We start from the raw sequence: 24,497 nt of genomic DNA on the forward strand, positions 1-24,497 counted from the left end.
ACTGAGAGATAACTGATATCTAGATTTCAATAAAATAACAAAAAGTACAAATAACAAAAAGTACAGACTATCTTAAAATGGACTTTAAAAAATTTTGTTTTTCATATGTAAGATAAAGCAGTTCTTCATTCTTTGCTTCCATTTAAGCAAAGTGAAATTTCTTCCATTAATATCTCCCACTTGCTATTAAAAAATAAATTGTTCTTAGATCAAACGTTTAAAAAGAAAGACAAACATATTAAACAAGAATGAAGTACTATTCTATCCCTATAAAAAAGTAACCAAAAGGAAATTTTTTAAGGATAAAACCCAGAGGTAAGCGAAAAATGGTATCAACTGCCAACTGAACTACCATAATCCTTTCAAAAAACTCTATGGCAAGAACTAAGTAGCCAGATTCATAAAACTGTTCATATTCTCTAAGAATAATCTTACTTACAGGGGTATCTTAAGGAGATTATTGAAACAAACAAAACACAAATTGTGCGTGACATTCAATGCATAACTTTAAAATTAAAAAAATTTCGGGACTTCCCTGGTGGCGCAGTGGTTAAGAATCCGCCTGCCAATGCAGGAGACATGGGTTCGAGCCCTGGTCTGGGAAGATCCCACATGCCATGGAACAACTATGCACCACAACTACTGAGCCTGCGCTCTAGAGCCTGAGAGCCACATCTACTGAGCCCACGTGCCTAGAGCCCATGTTCTGCAACAAAAAAAAGCCACCGCAATGAGAAGCCCGAGCACTGCAACGAAGAGTAGCCCCCGCTCACCGCAACTAGAGAAAGCCCGTGCGCAGCAATGAAGACCCAACACAGCCAAAAATAAGTTAATTAAAAAAAAATTTCAACCTACATTTCCAACAATAGAATTGTCTATATTACATAGATAATAGTAACTTGAATATTTAAATAGCACTCTGTAATTTAAAATGCACTGCATATATATTACCTTATTGCTCTTAAACACCTTATGAAGTGGGTACCATATAATTAATTTGCTGATGAGGTTAACTAGAGATCTATGAGGCTAAATAACTTAAGGATACACAGTCGATAGCAGAAATGGGACATAAATCCAGGCCTCATGACTCTAAGTCTAGGGCATTGTTCATCTTGATGATATGTTTCAATAGCAGCACAGAAAAATATTTGCTAGGTTAAAAAAAAAGCAGAAAAAAGAATCATGTGCACATTTTAATGACAGTTAAAAAAATTTTTTTAATGCAGATATATGGTTAAAGATCAAAAGAAAATGGAAAAGTAAAGAAAAAAGCAATTATGCTGCACACCCATGTTCACAGCAGCATAATCACAATAGCCAAAAGACAGAAGTAACTCAAGTGTACTTCAACAATGACTGCAATAACAAAACATGGTATATACATACAATGAAACATTAGTCAGCCTTAAAAAGGAAGGACTTTTTTCTTTTTTTTTTTTTTGCAGTACGTGCGCCTCTCATTGTTGTGGCCTCTCCCGTTGAGGAGCACAGGCTCCAGATGCGCAGGCTCAGCGGCCATGGCTCACGGGCCTAGCCACTCCACGGCATGTGGGATCTTCCCAGACTGGGGCACAAACCCGTGTCCCCTGCATCGGCAGGCAGACTCTCAACCACTGCACCACCAGGGAAGCCCAGGAAGGACATTTTGACACATGCTACAACATGGATGAACTTTGACAACATTATGCTAAGTAAAATAAGCCATCCAGTCACAAAAGAACGAATACTGTATGATTATACACCTATATGAGGTCCTAGAGTAGGCAAATTCATAGAGATGCACAAAGTAGAACAGCTGTTACCAGGTGCTAAAGGCAGGAGAATATGAGAGTTATTATTTAGTGGGTATAGAGTTTCAGTCTGGGATAACGAAACAGTTGTGGAGATGGATAAAATGGTGATAGTTGCACAAAAGTGTGAATGTACTTAATGCCACTGAACTGGACACCTAACAATGGTTAAATTTCCTAGTCAAATTCATAGAGACAGAAAGTAGAACGGTGGCTGCCAGGGGCTGGAGAGGGAGGAATAGGGAGTCACTGTTTAATAGGTACAGAGTTTCAGTACAGGAGGATGAAGACGTTCTGGAGACCTATGGTAGTGAAACTTCGTTGCAAACAGTGTGAATAAATTTAATGCCACTGAATGGTATGCTTAAAAATGGTTAAAATGGCAAATTTTATGTTAGCTATTTTTACCAATAAAAAAATAGGTTAATTTAAAAATTATGCTATATTATGCTGTAGTGATAGTAATAAGGTAACAATTTTTCATTAAAATTTGGTTTAAAAAAAGAAAAAGGAGAACAGTCTTACCATATGAGAAATATCAAAGCCAACTATCAATCAAAGAAATGCAAATCACTTCAATGAGATGCCATTTTTCATTATTAGATTAGCAAATATTTTTAAAGTAATGAAACCTTGAGTGTCATTCAGTACACACAGGAAATAATATTCATAAACCATTTTCATGGGAGTGCAAACTCATATATCCTTTCTTGAGGACAACTCAAAAAATATATAAAAATCATTTTCCAGCCAAGCCCTTGACTCAGAAATTCCACCTGACTCATAGTCATTCATCCTAGGAAGCTATGTAAAGATATATACAATGAATTAAATATTCTGACTGCATTATCATAATGGGGAGAAAAACACACAAATAATCTAGACGATTATTAATCAGTGAGAAAGGATTCTATAATCTAAAATCTATTCATGATCCCTAGGCTAGAAGCAAGCTGTTAATACTGTTTATCTCTAAATTTTCCATAATACAGATGCACTCTTATAATAAAAACACTTCAATCATTTAATATATTTTTTCAAACATAAATATACAATTGAAAAATTGTTCTTGATTTCAAAAAACTAGAAATTGTAGACAATATAATGGTCTAAGCAAGAAAGACCTAAACTCCAAACAAGGGACCTATATGCAAAGAAAACGTTTGCCCACAGTTTAAAAGACTGCCAAAGGAAAGTATATTTATATGTTTTAAAGTTAAATTAAGATAAATAATTTTTTCTTATGATTACCACTTTAATCTATCAACTATTTTCAACTACATTGGGAAGGAGCTGAGTGAGCATGCAGACAATCTTTTCCACCACCAGATGGAGCATATACAACAAAATTTACACATCTTAGAACTTTGGGATAAAGTACTAAGTTTAAGTTGATGCTGCGGGAAGTAAAATATATGGGTTTTTTTTTAAGGCATTGTGAGAGGGATCAGGGAAACTGAAAGCCAAAAACAGTACCTGTATTTCATCTAACCAAGTTTTAGATTATAATTTTTAAAACCTATACTGAATCATATTGTTTATACTCATATATTTAATATATCATGATATCTTAACTTGTACAATATATTGCAGTAGAAGGTACACTTGATTCAGGAGTTAGAAGCCAGAATCTAGGCTTCGCCAGTAACTAGTTAGTAACCTTAGGTGAGGCACTAACATAACAAAGATCGGCATTTTTGAGCAAGATCAGCATTTCCCAAAACATATTCTGCTCAATTCTAATGTAACATGCTGACAGAAGAACTGATTCTGTGGTCAAATAAATTTGAAAAATACTTCATACTATAGCCTCATCCTCATCCTAAAATTAATAATCCATATTAGCACATTAAAAGTGTTGATGAACACCAAAAGCACAAGCACCAAAAGCAAAAATAAATATGTGAGACTACATCAAACTAAAAAACTTCCACATTTTGTCTTCATCAACAAAATAAAAAGACAACCTATAGCAAAATACTTACAAATCATATACCTGATAAGGGCTTAATATCCAAAATACATAAAGAATTCACACAACTCAATAGCAAACAATCCAGTTAAAACATGGGCAAAGGAACTGAATAGACAGTTTTCTAAAGGGAAAACAGTATGGAGGTTCTTCAAAAAACTAAAGTAGTACTACCATATGATCCAGCAATTCCACTTCTGGGATTTTATCCAAAGAATATGAAAACACTAATTCGAAAATATATATGCACTCTGATGTTCATTGCAGCATTATTCACAACAACCAAAATATGGAAACAACTGTCCATCAGTGGATGAAGGGATAAAGAGGTGGTACATATACAATGGAATATTATTCGACCATGAGAAAGAAGGACATCCTGCCATTTGTGACAACATGGATGGACCTTGAGGGCACTGTGCTAAGTGAAATAAGTCAGACAGAGGAAGACAAATACTGTATAATATCACCTATATGTGGAATCTAAAAAATCCAAACTCGTAAAAGGACAGAGTAGAAAAGTAGTTGTCAGGGGTAGAGGAAATAGGAAGATATTGGTAAAAGATTACCAACTTTCAGCTATAAGATAAATAAGGTCCAAAGATCTAATGTATAACATGGTTACTGTAGTTGATAACACCGTATCATATAATTGAAATTTGCTAGGAGAGTAGAACTTAAATGTTCTCACCAATATATATATATAGTGATGGATGTGTTAGTTAATGGACTAGATGGAAGGAATTCTTTCACAATATATATGTATATCAAATCATCACGATGTACACTTTAATTACCTTACAATTTTATTTGTCAATTATCCCTTAATACAGCTGTAAAAAATTAAAAGAAAAAAAAATAAAAGTGTTGATGAATCCTGCAAGAAAGAAACCTGTTTCACTCTAAAGGCTTTTCCCAAGTTTATGGAACCATGGAGCTCTTTTATCCTCAGAATACTTATGAAACAGCCTATTGCACTAAATCAGTATTTCACAAGAAAAGACAGGCTTTGGGAAGTGTTGATAAAATGATGTCTAATGTTCCTGCCAAAGACTTTCAGAACACTTCCAATCTGCAAGAGAATTATACTAGGTAAATGATTTAAAAAGAATCTATTCCTAGCACTCTCACATTGGAAATATAAAGTGGCACTAGCTTTTCTGAAGAGCTATTTGGCAAAATGTATCCAAATTTTAAGCACAGCATACTCAGTGTCCCATTATCTCCCTTCTAGGATTTTCTCTTAAAGGAAAGAACCAGATCAAATGCATAAAGATGCATTTGTAAGGATATTCAATGCAGCAGTGTTTATAATAGGAAAAAAAAAAAAAAAGAACCTAAATGTCTAGCAATGGGGAATTGCCTAAATAAATTACAATATATTCAAATAACAGAACACTAGGTAGTCACTACAAAGGGTTATCCATATTTATTAACACAGAAAGGCATCTGTAACCCACTAACATAAAAAAGAATCACATAAAATGTGATCTTGTACATGTAACGTTTTCTATTTACATATGCCTACTGATTGTCTAGAAGGATTCTTACTAAAAATGTTAACATTTCACATCCATTAGAATGTCTGTTCTTCAAAAAAAACAAAAACCCAGAAAACAACAAGGGTCATTTTAGTATGTATGTGGAGCAACTGGAACCCTTGTGCACTACTGGTGAGAATGTAAAAGGTTGTAGCTGCTATGGAAAACTGTATGGCAGTTCCTCAAAAAAATAAATATAGAAATGCCTTTTGATCCAGCAAGTCTACAACTGGGTATATACACAAAAGAACTGAAAGTGGGGATTCAAACAGTATTTGCACACCAGTGTTCATGTCCACATTATTCCCAATAGCCGAAAGGTTGAAACAATCAAGATATCCATCAACTGATGAAAGAATACACAAAACGTGGTATATACATATAATGGAATATTATTCAGGAAGGACATTCTGACACACGCTACAACATGGATGAAATTTGAAGACATTATGTGAAATGAAATAAGCCAAACACACAAAGACAAATATTGCATGATGTCACTTATATGAAGCACCTAGAGTAGTCAATTTCATAGAGACAGAAAGTAGAACAGTGGTTAACAGGGGCTCAGAGAAGGCAGGAAAGGGAAATTGCTGCTTAATGGGTTCAGAGTTTCAGCAATGGGATGATGAAAAAGTTCTGGAATGAGGTAATGACGATGGTTGTACAACACTGTGAATGTGCTTAACAGCACTGTATTGTACACTTGAAAATGGTTAAAATGATGAAGTTTACATTATGTATATTTTACCACAATAAACTAAAATAAAATCTAAAAAAATGTTAACATTGGTTATCTCTAGGTAGAGGGAATACAGGTGATTTTTAATTTTTAAATATTTTCTATATTTACAGATTTCTCCTCCCCCCCCTTTTTTTTTTAACTCAATGAGCAATTTTTTACTATCAGAAAAAATAGTTTTGGAGGCAAAATCATTCCCTAGGGACCATCCGGTGAGCTTAAGAAGCCTTTGCCTAATTACTGTTATCTTCTCACCTCTAGGCTTACAGAGCAAATGAGATGTACACATTATACATGTAAGCTTCGAAATTACCATATAAAGCATCTATTATCATCTTCATTTTATAGATAAGGAAACTTGAGTATTATATTTATTCAATAACACTCAGAAATGTACATGATATAAAGTTTTTTAAAAAGTACTTGCAGGGCTTCCCTGGTGGCGCAGTGGTTGAGAGTCCGCCTGCCGATGCAGGGGACACGGGTTCATGCCCTGGTCTGGGAAGATCCCACATGCCGTGGAGTGGCTGGGCCCGTGAGCCATGGCCACTGAGCCTGCGTGTCCGGAGCCTGTGCTCCACAGCAGGAGAGGCCACGACAGTGAGAGGCCCGCGTACCGCAAAAAAAAAAAAAAGGACTTGCAAGACAATATGATTTCACTTCTGTTTTTTAAATAAAAATGTATGTGGAAGTGTGCCTGATTTTATGTATATACTGGAAAAATAGGCATCAAAAACATTAATAGTAGTTACCTCTGAGCAGAAGAATCAATAGGGATTTATGTTTCTTGCATGATTATTTATCTACAATCCTTAATTTTTTATCATTGTTAATGTATTCCTCTTGTACTAAGCGTAAGATTTATAATGTCATATATCAAAAGGTATTGTTGTAATGATAAATATGAAAGCCAATTACATTATCATAAAGAATTCATCTAACTTATGAAATGAAATCATAACTTTAGATCACTATCACAAAGTCACTGGTAAGAGAAAAAAATTACCATGTAGAATTCCACTTACATTCTATCTTTTCCTTTTTTCCTTTCTTTCCTTTAGAAGAAGAAGATGAACGAGATGACGCAGCAGACTGGGCCCCTGATGAGTGCTGGGAGGTAACATCCACAGAGGAAAGATCATAGGCAGACTTTCTGCTAGAATGATCCTCCTGAACGCCTAAACTGTTACTACCAATACTGTCAAAGAATAAGTAATAGTGGTTAAAGCAAGAAATAAAAAGTCTCAAATCACAGCTCAAACTACAGATATTTTAAAATCTATTTAGTCACAAGGAGAATATAACTATAATCAAACACGCTTTCCACTTTTCTTGGTTTCTTACTACCAGAAACCTGGATTATTCCCTATGGCTCAATTTATTACTGAGAAAAGTCTCAGGCAGTTTTTTACTGAAGTGAAACCAATAAAAATGGGTAATTCAGACACATAAGAGAAAAAAATATAATGTTGGATACTGAAAAATGTGGCCTCAATTTCTATTCAAATTTATAATTTATTAACTTCCTTCTGATAATCTTATAGGGAACAATAATTTAATATGCTCTACTTCAACTGAGAAAAAAAAATGCAATAAATCATACTGACTGGTGCTATTAAATGTCAATACAATTAAATCCTTGCAAGTCTTGATTTAAAAATTAGTCTTTTCTTTAAAGTTCAAAATTTAAAATTATACTTCTCCTGCTATAATCTTAATAATATTTATTTTTATTAATCCAGCTAGATATAACTAATTTTTAAAAGATCATCCAATAATTTTATGTGCATTACAATTTGTAATTTGTGAAGAAAGTTACACTGCATGTGAGTAATTACAGTTTATTTTGTATGGTAACAAAATTTAGGGAGGAAATTCTCTCTGGCAAAATCTGATTCACTTACTATATGACGCTGTACAAGTAACAACCTTAGTGCTTCAGTTTCCTCTCTCAAGTAGGAATAATAACAAAAATACTTATATCAGGCTATTGTAAGAATGAGTTAATACAGGTAAAGCCCACTCAGTCCTCTCAGTGCCTTGTACATTAAGTGCTCAATAAATATTAATGTTATAATGTTGCTATTTTTCAAAGATTTGCAAAATTTTAGATGTTATCCCAATTATAAAAAAATTTACTGATTACTTAGGATCATGAAGTCAAGGGTCTATCTAGTCATCTTCAATTCTATCACAGAAAACCATTTCTTAATCATCTCATATTAATATACCATGGGATAGTTTTCCCAATACTAACCTCTACTGGGGATTCACAGATTGCTTTAACCACCTGTATTTTGCTTATTATGTGCCAGGCCCTGTTCTACATACTTTGTATTTCACTGAATATTCATAACACTTTAACAGAGAAGAAAACTGAGGCACAGGGAAATTAAGCAATATGCCCAAAGACAAACAACTAATAATTAGGAGAGCCAGTATTTAAACCCACACAGTCTGGATCCAGAGCCCACGCTCTTAATAACCACTATGCTATCTTTAAACAAGGAAAATTTGACAAATATTCAGACCATAGTTCTCATTTGTACATTTTTCTCACTCTTCAGATTTTGCTCCATATTGTCAACATATTCTTCTTACTTTGGTTCAAGAGCTGACTTTTTTTCTGTCAAAGTCCCACTCCCTGCAGAGGAGACAAAATCATCTTCATATGAAATGCTGCTTAGAGGGGTTGTGATGGCATTCAAAGACCGTGATGCTGATGTTCCTCTTTCTAACCTGTCTTCAAATCCTGTCAAAAGTAATAATTAAAATGTGTTTTAAAACAAAAATTTAAAAAACTATAAGCAACGCATTCCATAACCTGGAGAGTAACAACATGGATTTAGGGTCATTTTAGTTTGCTTTCATTAGGGTTTCTTTTCAAGTTATCTTTATACCTAACAATACATTTTTAACTTCTTATTAGGGAAATTTTCAAACATACATGACAGTAGAGAGAATCATATAATGAAACCAGTGCATCCATCACCCACCTTTAACAATTATCAATACATGACCAATCTAGTTTCAATTAAACTTCCTATTCCCTCCATCTGTAACTCTCCCCAAATATTACTTTGAAACAAATCCCAGATAACAGATCATTTCAACTCTAAACATTTCAGTATAATATCTTAATGAAAATCTAACAGAAGGACTTAAGGACAAATCCAACTTTCTTGTGAAAAAAAATGGAGGGTGTTGATTTAAAAGCACTTTGCTATAACCAAAAGAACTTTAATATCCAAAGAACCTTAAAACTATCACCTATAGAAATAAGTGTTAAACAAAAGAGATCAAAAGCACATATAGGTCTGCACAAGATCATACCAAAGTGGCTAAATATAAATTCTAGGAAAATGCAATGGGATACCCAATTAAGCATAAGCTGAACAGATGAAATCAATTCATTTGTCAGATATGTTGATGGAAATGAAAAACCACAGTATCCATGGCTGACTTAGGGCTCAGCCTCACTCTCCAACCTGGGAATTCTAAGGTTATACTAGCATAAGATGTGTAGAATCCACCTACAGTAGAAGAACAGAGAAAGGGACTTGAAGGAATTGAGGCCACCACAGAAAAGGAAAAGTTGTGTTGCAGGATTTCAGGGATAAGAAGGGAACTTTAAAAGTTATTGTTTCAGGATCCAAATATATAGCTACACTACTCTCAAAGTCTGTTTTTAAAATTAGTTTTGACAAACAGTAATAGATCTGTTTCCACATTAGAAATGTTACTGCAGTTGCCCCTCTCAATCCTTGACCACTATATTCCCAGTGATTCACACACAAATCACTGTTTTAAGAAATATACTTATTTTCTATCTAAATATATAACTCTGGTCACAGTAAACCTAGTAGACACTTGATACATACCAATCCTGAACATCACCTAAGAATTTCTCTAAATTAGACTAAAATTTCTTTAACCACCAACCATTGTTTTATGACAATAACAGCTAAAAACTAAAATTTTAAAGATTAAATTAGAATACTCTAGTTGAAGCTTGCAGATAACTCAGATTAATTTGGACAATAATAAATCTCTACTATCCTTGTAATGAATGATGAAAATTTACAGTTAAATATTATCTTGTGCAGAATTGTGAAATAATTTATCTTAAGATAACATACAAATATTACAAAGGTTACTTATTTTTCTCACCTTTTCCATATAATTTATATGATTTTGTAAAAATATTAATGACACTATGTGGACTTCCCTTCGCCAATTCTTCCCATGGTCCTTTGCTTTGTGTACCACCTATGGGCCCAAAGAGTGGCAAAAATTTTTCAGCTTCCTTCTGAAACTCTTTGATGGGTTCATAAGCATTTCTTTCTCCAGCACAAAATTCCTTTTCTTTTAAGATTTCTGCTAACTTCAAAGGGGACCGTGCATCTTGACCTCCCTCTTCTTCAGAGAGACTACCCTCACTAAGAAGAGGCCCTTCACTCACTGAATCTGTGCTGGAACCAAGAGACATTTTGGCTTTGTCTTGAGAACAAGCTTGCATATCAGAGCTAGAAAAGTCAGTCTGCCTCTTACACAACTGTGCCAGCAGCCCTTCTGGTTTGGGACCAGGGGATCTCATTCTGAAGCTTGATACGGCACTATGAGGTCTTATCATCTCAGGAAGTTTTTTAAATTCACTAAGGTTGCCTACACCAGGAAGATCATCATCAAAAGTTGCATGAGACACACAGGTTCCCAGCATCTTTTGAATTCGAGCAGAGAAAACATCTTCTGCATCCTCTTTCACAAGTGGACTTATAGCCTTGGTCCAATGTCCATCTTCTTGGGGTGTTCGCTGCACATCATACTCAGTGTTCCATACTGACCCATAGTTAATGTTAGCCCCAGCTAATTTCTTAGCTTCACTTTCAATCCTGCTGGACAAAGAAGCAGCTGTTGCTTTCAAGGCTTCAATACGATCCAGTTTACTCTTATATTGGCTAGCACTAGGTTTTAACAAGGCATCTGGATGAGCAGCTGGTGAGGTCAGATATGGTTGAGGTGTAAAAGTTAATGGCCCTGAAGCCATATTATGATTCTTCCTAGTTGGTAAAATGGATTCAAAATCCTTATGCAAAATTCCTACATGCTCTAGACTCAAGAGATGGGAAAATAAATTTCCAGCTGTTCCAACAAGAGGCTGTGGTTGAGAATGGTGGACTCGTGGACTCAGTCTGTCAGGCTGCATCCATGTAGGATCCATCAAATCCCTTCTGGAAATGAAAGTTACAATATGTTAGTTAACACAGGACCTCATAACTAAGCCACCTTTTTTTTAAGTTTTGTTTTTTCTGATTATAAGAGTAATGCATAGCCACTGCACACACACACACAAAAAAAGACAGACAAAGGATAAAAAAGATAAAGATCACTCATAGCTAACCAATGAGAAAGAGGCACTATCACTATTTCATTATATCTTTCTAGGACTTCCCTGGTGGCACAGTGGTTAAGGTCTGCCTGCCAATGCAGGGGACATGGGTTTGAGCCCTGGTCCAGGACGATTCCACATGCTGCAGAGCAACTAAGCCCGTGTGCCACAACGACTGAGCCTGAGTGCCACAACTACTGAAGCCCACGCGCCTAGAGCCCGTGCTCTGCAACGAGAAGCCACTGCAATGAGAAGTCCATGCACTGCAACGAAGAGCAGCCCCTGCTCGACACAACTAGAGAAAAGCCTGCACGCAGCAATGAAGACCCAATGCAGCCATAAATAAATAATTTTTAAAAAAATAATTATATCTTTCTAAACATTTTTCTACATGTATGTTGTGTTTCATGTTATTTTCACGAAAATGAAATCTTACCATACATACTGTTTTGTAAACAGCTTTCTTCAACTAAGACACATTTTTTAAACTATTGAGGAGAAGGCATTATAACCCTTAAAACTCCGTGGACAAAATTTTTTACAATATTGCCTCTACCTTTCTCTTTAAAAATAATGTTACATAAAAGAGAAATGCTTAAGATTGTAGGCATGATATTACTCTAACCAACACATATTTAATAAACACCAAACAGTTATGTTTAACATTGTACATACTAAAGAAATGAGATTATTACAATCTAGTTCTAAGAAAAATTGATAGGGCATCCTTAAAGGCTAGAAACAGAATAAAGATGCCCTAGATGACATTATATAATTCACTTATATTTCCAGATTATAGACAACCTCCCTGTATACTAAGGAATACTATACAAAGGTTAAAGACTGGTGTTAATTATTAAGAAGATCCTTAGAAAAAATAACATGAGGTTTTGTCCTTGGTCTTGTCCATTATTTTTGGATGATGACATGAAGACATACTTATCAAATTTGTAGATGACAGAAAGTTAGGAGGCATGGCTAACCCAACAAATTATTGAATTATGATTCAAAGTTATTTAGACAGGCTGCAACCTTAGACCAAACTAGTATGAATTAATATGAAGTCCTACCAATTAAGTTCAAAAAAAATCATCTGGAGGAGGGTAACCAGGGTGATGAGGGAAATGAAAGGCATGTAATACAAGGTTTGGTTGAAGGTTATGTGGTAGCAGTCTTGTATATTGAATGACTGCTATGAAAGCAGAATAAAGGAAGACTAGTGAATAGATTCTATATCACAGAATATAGACTATTACAAATGCAAGGTGTGAGGTTATTAGTGCCCAAATTAAGCTGGTAGAAACAGAAATACAAAGGAAGTTATAAATAAAAAGGTACTGCTGAATAAAAACCCAAGATCTTTAAATTCAAGTATTTAGAATGACAATTTTGTGGCAGGCTCTGTGTTGATGGTAAAGGAATAGCAGTACACAAAAATGGAAAGATTTAATCCAGTTATGACCTAATCCTTACTCTTCAGTTTCAGAAGATCTAGCAGGGATGAGAGACTAATAAACAGCTAAACACGATGTCGTTAAGTACTAATATAAAGATATATAAAGTTGAATAGGGTATAGATAGGGAACAATGAACTCTGATAGCCAAGGAAATTGATTTTTGAGCTAGATCTTCAAGGTCTTCAAGGTCAGGTAGGTAATTTGGAGCTTTCCAGGTAGCTAATGCAGAATGATGGAACATGAAGGGCAAGGAGAAGAAATGCTGTGCTTTTAAGCATAAACTAACTGAGAGAACTCAAAGAACTACAAGGATTACATAAAATGATACAAGCAAAGTACTTAGATCAGAGACTGAAACGTAACAAACAATAAACGTTAGCTATTTTTATCAATATTATTATTCTCTTGGGAGGTGAAGGGGGCAGCAAGGGGGCGAGAGGATCATATGTATTAACCCAAAACTGGTTAAGTGACTTTTATTCCCAAAACGGTTATTTCAAAGTATAACTTATAACCATGTAATCTGAAAATCATCTTAACTTTCATGGACAAATAGGTTTTTTGTTATTTTTTTCTTTTTACTTTACTGTACATTTTACAGCAAAAAAAAATTTTTTTTCTTAATTTAAGGTAAAATAGCCCTCATTCACCAATCTGAATTCAAATCAAATCCCTTTTTAGTCCTTGTCCGTGTGTTCACATGCATATCCAAATATAGTCTTTGAGAGGTAAGATATGTTGATATAAATAAGAGTCATATGAAGAAATTTTGAATAGTTATGGATACAGAAATGCCTTTTGAAAAATATTCAACACAAATACTTAAAACTATTAATTTCACTGTAATTCATTTATCTGACAAACATTTATCTGTGTTTACATCAGAGAAGGCAAGAATGCTTCCAACTGCAGGTGATCCCCAGGAGAACTGATATTTACACCAGATATTAAAGAACAGGCAAGAGTTGAACAAAAGAATAGAGCATGCAGTAAGTATAGATGTATACCATGCTTAAATATCCATCAGAAGATATTAACCAATTTCTAAATAAACCTCTCCTTCACAAGAAGGTCAATCAATAAAATTCACTGAGCATAGACCACTATACTAATATCGTGGAAAGAAAGAACCTTAATCATCTTTCATTCTCCCCTTTTTACCTTGCAAGAGGCTGTGGAGGTTCTGACAGAGACATGTCACTACTGGAAGATGCACTTGGGGGACGTTCCTGCACTTTGTTCTCTTTGTCAGATTCTCCAGATGGCTGATACCCTGGTCTGGTCTAAGAAAAAAGGACATCAAAGTTATCTGACTCCCATCATAAAGATATATTCAAGGAGCACATAAAATAAATATTAAGTTGCTTCAACTTTACAAAGATCACGAAATGCAGGAGCGTTTTTCTCTCAAATAAAACCAATTCAAATTTAGTTTGTCTTAAAAGCAGCCATTACAGTTAACAGCAAAATTACACCTGAAATCCAACAAAGGTACCTAACACTGCATAATTCGGAGGAAATAATACTCTTTCTAAACCTCAGTTTTTTCACCTAATAAGTGGAAATACTAGTAGTACCTACCCTTCTCAGGGCTGTGAGAATTTACTGAAACTTAAGCCTGTAAAACATTTAAAACAGTATGTGGTATATGGTACAGACTCAAATGTTATTCTTACCCTTAAAAACAACAGCAAAAGTCATAAAATTAGCACACTAAAGTAGGATATTCTCTAATTTCAACACAGATAACAAACTAGGCTTTTCATTATTAATACAGTCTAACTTTGCTCAGTAATACAGTAAAAACTAGGCAAGGATATAACTAACAGCAGTGATGAGACAGATCAGTAACAATCACTCTAGGAAACTAACTGAGCACTTATTTTCAATCGTATTTATCTAGAATAAATAAACTTCAGGAAAGGCCATCATTATTATAAATACTCTCTGAGCATATGTCTGAATATTAGGAATGGTGAGTAATTTTTTAAAAGTATAGCAAGTAAGTTTTTCCTAACCATGAATTACTTCCCTTTGTATCTCTGTCACTACTATTACCTGTGTTTCCTGCATATGTTGATGAGTTGGCTCTTCAAGCAATGACTTTTCTAGAAGCAATTTGGAGTAAGTTTCCTGCAGTCGCCTATTTGCTGATGGCTCAGAAGGAGGCACATTTTTCACTTTAGTAAAGGCTTCTTTTTGTTTGCGATAGAGCTCCTGTAATCGTTTGTTCTTCTGTTCCGTGGCCTCCTTTTGAGCCTTCTTCTCCTCATTTTGCTTCCTCTTCCTTTCCTCCTGCTGTCTAACAATGTACTGTCGTACCTCATCTGTATCATAGTGACGCTTTTTGGAAATAACAGGGGGATCTTCATTAGCTGTTATTTTGTCAGGTTTTCTTTTTATTGGGCTATGACTCCTAGGAGCTTGTATTGATGGTGATGGCTTCTGATTCTGTAACTCTCCTGTCTCTTGCCTTGCAGCCTGAGCTGCTGAATCCAGCTGTAGGTCATCAAGAATTCCACGAATTTCAACAGGTAAAAAGTCCTTATTTAAGGCAGCATTTTCCTCCTGTTTATTATCTGGAAGAGATGGAACTAATTTCTTTACATTATTTTCTGACCGAACTCTACTTCTTGAACGTTCTGAGTTTCGTGGAAGATGTCTATGTGAAACATCCAATCTGGGATCCGATTCTGCTCTTCCAATATGACCCCCTACAAAGTATGAACTGTTACTGATGTATTAAAATTCTATATTCATTCCTAAGATTTATCACACTAAGGAGAAAATTAGGAATTTCGCTTTATCTTAAACTCAAATTCAAATATCCTATAAAGTCTCCTAAGGAATATTTTAGAAGGAAAGAAAAACAGTAAGAGAAGAATTTCAATACTCTTAGAAACTATACTTCCTCAGCACTTTTAAAAAGTGCATCTTTTAATATTTCTGAAATAAGGACATATCTTGCTGTTGATATGAATATTTATTAATATGAACAGAGAATTACTATTTCTCTCCCATATGCATATTTAATGTTACTATTTCTCTCCCTCACCAAACCCTCAAATAGTTGTTAAGAAACTGACAATGTGGGCTTCCCTGGTGGCGCAGTGGTTGAGAGTCCGCCTGCAGTTGCAGAAGACGCGGGTTCATGCCCCAGTCTGGGAAGATCCCACATGCCGCGGAGCGGCTGGGCCCGTGAGCCATGGCTGCTGAGCCTGCGCTTCCGGAGCCTGGGCTCCTCAATGGGAGAGGCCACAACAGTGAGAGGCCCGCATACCGCAAAAAAAAAAAAAAAAACCTGACAATGTTACAGGCTGCCACAACTCTCCAATGAATAACAGAAAAAATTAAATATATAGAAAAACAATCATTTTATCATCTAAATGTGTGTTGATGTGGCTTAAATTTAGGCTAAGGACGGTGTGAGTTTATTTATAAGCTAGATGAAAGCGAACAGGAACAAACACAAAATATATATTGACTTCTATATACCAAATTGCATCTCTTACTGAATCCATTCCAGAAGCTCAAATTCAGGCAAATTTTTGCCATTGAAAAGGAAAGCGGGCTTGTAGGTATTTATATTTCATTTCCCAAAATTAGTGTTCATTAGTGAAAAAGTAACTAGTTATTTCAAATGGCACTCAAGACGTTTCAAAAAGAAAACAGCAATGGACTTGAGGGCCAAACTAAAGACCTGTGGATCTAGATCAGATTTTGTCACCCACTGACTGTATACCCTTGAGAAAACTCACTTCTCTCTCAGAGCCTGTTTCCTAATCTGTCAAACAACAACAAAAAAAATCCAACCTTATGAATGTCTACCTGTGTTTATGTCTGTGGAGATAAGACAGATTGGACTTGATTCTCTAAAGGTCTAATAAGATTTGATTACATGATGCTTTGTTATTTATTCATAATGACAGCTAAATGTAATTAATATAACACAAACAGAATTCTTAATAAAGATCATCATAACATCTATATATGGAAATTATCCACAGACAAGCCCAATTTCTTCTTTTTTGAGCTACATTCACAATTATAATGCAAAGTCTTAAGAGCATTCTTAAAAGAGTATTTTCACCTCTCAAAGTACTTACACAAGCAACTTTTAATTGCTTTGCTCAACAATTTTAATGGTTGAGTAATTTAATTTACTAATTTAATTACTCACCAGATTTAGTAGTTCTTTCTCTTCCACTTCTGTCACTTGATGCTATTCTTCGCTCTTTTTGCTCTATTCTAGGTGCAGGTCCCAGAATTTTTTTTACTAATTTTTGTCCATCTCGCCAAGAAGATGTACTTATCAGATGACTGCTACCTAAAAAAAAAAAAAAAAAAAGAAATATATATATTGGATTGAATTTGCAACTTAAATTTTAGCTCTCAGAACATGAATTATGTGAATGTAAACTACACTAATTCTTACATTAAAAAAGTATAATGAAGTATTTTTCATGTGATATTAGTTGTCAGGGGCATAGTTTGAAATGAAGCACTGGGACCATTTATAACTTACAAATACTGATCTTGGATTGTATTTATCCAGTTTTGTGGTGGGCTAATTTCCATGTGTGTACTGTGCCAGTGACCAAGACAGAAAGTCATTAAACTGTATTAAAGCTGTATTAAGAGTTTATCTATAGTGAAAGTCCTCTTTTTCTACCAATGACTACATGAGACTATTCCAGAAAGCCAGAATTCAGAAATAACCACCCAGCATATTTGGAAGCCAACATTTATAAATAGCTACCCAGTATATTCGTGGTTGCTTGCTCTTGATTCAGAAAATTAAGCTGAAATTGAAGAGAAGCCTGCTCTCTCATTTTGCTTAAGAACATAAAGGTTTTTTTTTGCAAAATGAAACAAAAGTTTATTTTCTGCAATACTTTCTGTAAATTACAAAGGCAAAATGCTAAACTACAGCATGTAACTTTTCAATATTTAACCAGAGCACTTGTAATAAATATGCATCCTGAAACAAGATAAAAGGCTACACTTTGTCAGGCATCCTAGCCTCCGCAGAAATGCGCAGGGGCGTGAGGGGGTGGTTTTGTGTTTTCTTAAGTGCTATGAGGGAAAGTCCTTTCACATAAAGTTTCTGTATAAATAGATTGAGCAATAGACTTAAAACCTTTTAAATGTTTTAGATAGACCGATTAAGGTTAATAAAAAGGTACAAAAACATTTCTAAAGTAAATAGCACACCTTTATAATTCATGTTTTTTAATAATAGATGTTTTCATTAAATGTATACTTCCATTTAAACTTTCAAATGAAACTCTAAATGGTATTTTTTAAAATTATAAATCAATAAAATAGTATCACAGAAAGCTTGGAAAATAGAAGAAGACAGATTAAAAACCACTGCCCTTACTTAAACAAAGTACTAGTATTATTTTGTGTATTTCCTTACAGTAATTTAAAGATCAGTAGTAGGTGATTGTAGCCATTGTACCCATAAAATTTTACCTTTTTCTCTTAGCATCTTATGACAAGAATATGTGTTATTTCTTACAGAAATTATAACTTGAAGTGGCCACACAATACTCCTTCTAACAGAAACATAGTTTAACTATCTACCATTCAATATTTAGGTTACTTCTGATATTATAAAAAATTATACAGTGAACATTTTCATTTATTTTTTTTCTTTCTGTTGGATATATTACTTGGATTATTTGATCAAGGAAAATGAGCACTTTGACATATAATACTATTTTTTCTTTTTTTTAGAGAAACTATATCCATTGATATTTCAACAAGCATGGTATAAGTATGATTTTTATAAGAGTGATTTTTATTGTAAATTTACCAGCTTTGGCTATGAATATAAAAGTATTTTCTTCTAATTTAATTAGGTTTAAAGTGCTACTTCATTATTTTCATTTCCATTACATTTCTTATATTGCTTTGCATTTAAACACTTTTACATATTTATTTCAGTTTTTTTTAATGGTTTCTATTTTGTAAATGGTCTTTCACGTCATTTTTTGTTTTTTATGTTACCATCTGTTTTGAAATAATGGTCTGTTAATTTTTTTACAATCTGAAGCTAATAAATGAAAATTTTTTCTCTTGGTAAACAGCTGTATTTATTGAAATATATTTTTATGAAGTTTTATAATGAGGGCAATTTAAAGTGTTGATGATATTTGCTTTTTGAATGTCATTGTTTTATGCATTAAAAAGTAGTGTGTAGTTTTGTTATATATCTGTAAAATAGAATGTGAAACTCCCTGTAATACCATCCCCTTCAAAGGTAATCACTGTTAACTATTTGTTAGAGAGCCAGGTTATAAATCCCAGGCAATCTGGATCAAGCCTGAAATGTTAATCACTATGGAACTAGGGAATTCTCTTTTTCCCCCTTTTTGATTTATTCAGAGTCCAGCCTGATCACTACTAGCATGGACTGCCAGATTTTTCTTGTGCAACATTTATTCTCTTATGAGAATGAGTGAAGGAACTTAGCTACAGTCATAAGCCATCCCTTTGTATATAAAAGTTCACTACATAAAAATCATTACCTTTAATCTGGTTAATTTCTATTAAAAATAATGATAGAAAAAAATTGGAGGGGAGCATTGTTCAGTATCATGGTGAATATATGGTTTGATGAGTATACACATACATGAAGATTTATCAAACTATACATTCTAAATATGTATAACTTACTCTATGTCAATTATACCTCAATCAAACACACATATACAAAATAATGATACATAAAACATACTGAATTTTTGCACGTGTCGAATAATGAGAACATTTATTTCCGTGTAGATGCCATTTCACTAATATGTAACTTTAGGATGGGCCTGATATTGAGAAAACCAACCTGTTTTGCATTCTGGACTTGATAACTGTGCTACCTTTTGGACTTTTCGTACTGGCTTGACCACTTTCTTCTCTTTACTTTTCTCAGCAGGTTTTTCTTTCATAGAGCTATCACCTGAAAAGCAGAAACATATATAGCAAATATTATAATGATTGCTACCTATCCACTCATCCTCCCCACCAGTATGAAAAATCTGTATAAAGTATATGATTCAGGCAGAGAGAGAGAAACCTTCACTGATGCTATTTCTTTGACCCAAAGGCTACAATGCCAAGTCCTCTTACAGCAAAGTCTAGAGATCACCATTATTCCACTGTTAGGTTCCAATTCTTTGTTATTTTTTTCAAGAAACCCTTGAGAAAGTCACCTCGCTTTCACAACCTAGAAGATGCTGCAACAGTAATGCTTTCCAAGCTAGATCATAGCATTTATAGAATCTCAGAGGTGAACACTTTCACAGACTCCTTTTCATTTAAAAATTCCTACTTAACTGAGACATTCATGACCTTCTAGAGTAAAACTTTATAAAATACTCAATATTCCTACATTAGGCCCTTTTATGATTATGCTAGTGAAATATGTCAAGGTTTTTCACACACACATAAATTACTCACTAATTTTTAAATTCCAATCTGGGGAAATAAACTGAACATATAAATTTGAAAATTAATCTCAATCACAGATCTGGATAAATGTACTTTAAAATACATATAGAGCTCTGCATTCTGGGCAAAGAAAAAGTAAATGTGAGTCAAAGGCCCTGAGGCAGGAGCATACTTAGTGTCTAAGAAACAGCAAGGAAGCCAGTGTGAATGAAGTGAACAAAGAGAAGAGCAGTAAGAACTAGGGTCAAGAGACATAACTGAGGGCAAGATCATGTAGGGCTTTATAGCTCATTGTAAGAACTTCAGGTTTTACTCAAAAATAAGATAAGAAATTTTTGAGCAAAGGAGTGATATGACCTAAATTAAATTTTAACAAGGTTACTCTCACAGCTGCGATGAAAACAGACCCATTAGAAGAAGGGCAGAAGCAGGGTAACCAGTTAGAAAGCTACTGCAGTAATCCAACCAAGAGACTGATGGTGGAGGGCTTAGACCTAGGTGGTAGGGGAAAGTTGTTATATTTCAGACAATGTTAGATATAAGGTGTGAGAGAAATAGAGTGATCAAGGATGACTCAAGATTTGGGACCTGAACAACCAGAAAGATAAGATTAACTAAAATGGAGAGACTACCACAGGAATAAGTTTAAGGGGTGTACCATGACCCCATTTAGTTAGTTAGCTAGCTCCATTTTTGGATATATTAAGCTTAAGAAATCTATTATGCATCCAGGGGAAGGTGCAGAGTTAGCAGCTGGATAACAATCTGAGTTCAGAGAAGTCTGGCCAGAGACCTAAATTTGGGAATCATCAGCAACAGAGCATATTTAAAGTCCTGAGACTAGATGAGCTTGCCGAGCTTGTATATAGATAAACAAAAAATTTAAAAAACAAAAAAGGAAAAAGAAAGGGGTGGAGGAGTAAAGAAGAGGAAAAAAAAAGAAAAGAAAAATAAAGAAAAGAGAAGCACAGATCCAAGCACTGAGACCAGGACATGCTGATGTTCAGAGATCACAGAGTCGATTAGGAAAAAAACAACTGAAAAGGAGCAGCTAGACTTAGGAGGAAAACTAAACACTTATGGTATCCTACACAGATGCCAAGCGAAGAATTTCAAGGAAGAAGTGATCAGTGATGCCCAATGATGCTGAGAGATCAAGTAGGCTGACAAATGTGAATTAAACATTGGATTTAGCAATGTGGAAGAGTGGAAGTCATTGATGACCTTGATAACAGCAGTCCACAGACATGTAGGAGCAAAAACCTAACAGAAAGGTTTCAAGAGTAAAACAGAGGAGAAAAATTGGAGACAACGAAGATAAGGCAACTTTCTGAAGTTCTGTTTTAAGTAAAAGAAGAGAAACAAGGTAGTTGCTAAAACGAGTAGAGCCAAAAGAGGGGTTCTTTTATGATGGCTGAGATAACAGCATGTTATCAAACAGTATGTTGATGGGCATGACCTCGTAGAGAGGGAAAACTTGATGGTGCAAAAGAAAGAAAACAAGGCTGAAGTAATGTCCTTCAATACACAAGAGCAAATGGAATATAAAACACAAGTAGATGCGTTTGTTTGTTTAAGATAGGAGACCAGGCAGAGTTCACCCACCATATCAAAAGAGAAGGCAGATTATAATCCACAGACCTCTTTAAGAGTTTTTTGACATACGTCATTCCACTAGTCTATAATGATACTGTTCTATGAATTATATAGTTATTATTCCTATTTTACAGATGAGAAAACCAAGGAAGAGAGGTTATGTAACATAGATAGTATAAATAGCTAATATGTGGCAGAGCCAGAATTTGAACCCCTGTAAACTGATTCCAAAATCTTTGCTCTTAACTAATCTATTTCCTCTCCACATGGGAAAAAATTTCTGAAAATAGTGTTCCAACAGTAACAGTAGGAAAATTGGACTGGACAGTTAATGCCACAATATTTATTAGCAAAATCTCCACTGGGGCTTACTAGAAAGTTCTCAGGCTTTAGAGTCAGACAGACCTGGTTTTGAACCTTGGCTTCAATTCTTAACTTTATGCAACCTCGGGAAAATTACTCTTTGGGCCTACATTTCCTCAACCGTAAAACATTCAGAAGACTAAGTACCCAGTAGCATCTTGCCCAGAATCATACAAGGTGTTCAATAGTAGTAACATTATGAGTATGACCTTCCTATTTCCCTCTTCCAATTTCCATAAGTTCCTCCTTCCAATCCTCTAACATTATTCCCTTCCTATAATGTTCATTTCTCTTCCTGCATTTTGCCTTCATGTTAGTTATCTTATCTGCTGCCTGCCAAATTACTGACCATTTCAAAGACCTCAGAGGTCTAGTAGAAGTGAATTTCAACTAGACTCTACTATGTTTTCTTCAGATCAGACAAGCCCAGCTCAGAAAGACCCTTAGTTTAAAAATAGCCTAGTTTCTGCCTCATCAGCTATGTATGCTAATTTTAACCCTGGAACAGAGCCCAGAGGCTAAAAGAGCCTTACAACTGACACCATCACTACTTTAGTATACCATGAAGTTAGAAAAGGGAAATATCTTTAGTTTGGTGACAATTTTATGTTTAAGTATTGCACGTTAGACAGTATGCATGATAAAACACTCAAAACCTAGGAACACTCTACACGCACCTGCAAAGTGAAGTGCTAAGTCACGATACAGTTCTCTACTCATGTTTTGAAACTCAGCCTCCTGCCATACTTTCCCATCAGGTGTTCGAATCTTGGTCTCTGAAGGATTGAAGCCTAATATATAACCAACAATACAGAACATTCTTATTAAAGTTGCATTAAAAGTTTTGTTATATTCTTTTATAAGTGAGATAAAATTAATAAACTATAAAATTCACTCTTTTAAAGTGTACAACTCCCTGGTTTTTAGGATATTCATAAAGTTATACAACTATCACCACTATCTAATTCCAGAGCATTTCATCACCCTGCAAAGTAACCCTGTGCCCATTAGCAGTCACTCCCCACACCATTCCCTCTATTCCCTGGCAACTACTAATCTATTTTCTATCTTTATGGACTTGCTTGTTCTGGACATTTCATAAAAATAGAATCACACAATATGTGGTCTTTTGTGTCTAGCTTCTTTCACTTAGCATTTTGTTTTCAAAGCTCATCCACCTTATAATATAGAAGCTTTATTTATTTTATTGTTGAATGATATTCCATTGTACAGACATACCAACATTTGCTTATCAGCTGATGAAAATTTGGGTTGTTTCTACTTTTCAGCTATTATGAATAATGTTGCTATAAACATTAATGCACATGTGTGTGTGTGTGTGTGTGTGTGTGTGTATATATATATATATATATATATATGTTTTCAATTCCCTTGGGTATTATACCTAGGAGTGGAATTTCTGGGTCATATAGTAACTATGTTGAACTTTTTGAGGAACTGCCAAACTGCTTTCTAAAGCAGCTGCACCATTTTACATTCTCACTAGCAATGTATGAGGGTTCCAATTTCTCCATATCCTCACCAACACTTGTTATTGTCTGTCTTTTTTATTATAGCCACCCTAGAAGGTGTGAAATGGTATCTCACCGTGGTTTTGATTTATGTATCCCTAATAACTAATGATGTTGAAAAGGTTTATAAGCTTTCAAAAGAAGAATGCATCATTAGCTACCACATAATATGTTAACAAATACTGTTTGGAAGAACTAAGCTTCAGTGAGACAAAGCAATATACATTTGTTCAAAAAGACTAGAAATGGAGATGCACTAAATTAAATGATAAAAAAATGGCAATCATAAATTATGGATATCAGAGCTACAAACTACCCTACTCAAGACTAAAAGAGAGACAATGCTACTCATTCTTCTTTTCTTTGAATACAGGCATTAATTGCTAACATCTGTCTGATTTTGCCTATGGCTGAACAAATGGACAAGCTGCTGTCTACACAGGCAAAATGCAGCCGAAGTGTGGAAAACAGTTCTTTAAAACATACCTGTTCAATTTCTCAACAAACATTACATATGTGCTATTTCCTAGAAATCATTCTAATTTCCTACTTCAAATTTATCACTACTCTTTTAAGAAATATACAGAACTTAGAATGTTATTTTGCAAAAAAATAATAAAGTATCGAATATGGATGATTAACCAGAGTAGTAAAAAGATT

At 34.5% G+C, this 24,497-nt stretch overlaps 1 protein-coding gene across 3 annotated transcripts in view; it reads right to left on the bottom strand.

The window, feature by feature from the left end:
* The window catches only part of CEP350 (centrosomal protein 350), a 139,534-nt gene that overhangs the window by 90,439 nt on the left and 24,598 nt on the right, over positions 1 to 24,497 (bottom strand). For 2 of the 3 annotated variants that reach the window (XM_082834429.1, XM_082834428.1), the window contains exons 7-14: positions 22,983 to 23,096; positions 19,742 to 19,855; positions 17,075 to 17,221; positions 14,953 to 15,608; positions 14,056 to 14,177; positions 10,219 to 11,279; positions 8,650 to 8,800; positions 7,074 to 7,246 (exon numbers count right to left, since the gene is read on the bottom strand). In XM_082834429.1, the coding sequence (XP_082690555.1) occupies positions 7,074 to 7,246; positions 8,650 to 8,800; positions 10,219 to 11,279; positions 14,056 to 14,177; positions 14,953 to 15,608; positions 17,075 to 17,221; positions 19,742 to 19,855; positions 22,983 to 23,096 (2,538 nt within the window). The remainder of the gene's footprint in view (positions 1 to 7,073; positions 7,247 to 8,649; positions 8,801 to 10,218; positions 11,280 to 14,055; positions 14,178 to 14,952; positions 15,609 to 17,074; positions 17,222 to 19,741; positions 19,856 to 22,982; positions 23,097 to 24,497) is intronic. The other variant, XM_082834430.1, reaches the window with a different exon arrangement.

Source organism: Leucopleurus acutus (genome assembly GCF_964270905.1).
Source record: "Leucopleurus acutus genome assembly, chromosome: 2".
NCBI classification, from domain to species: domain Eukaryota; kingdom Metazoa; phylum Chordata; class Mammalia; order Artiodactyla; family Delphinidae; genus Leucopleurus; species Leucopleurus acutus.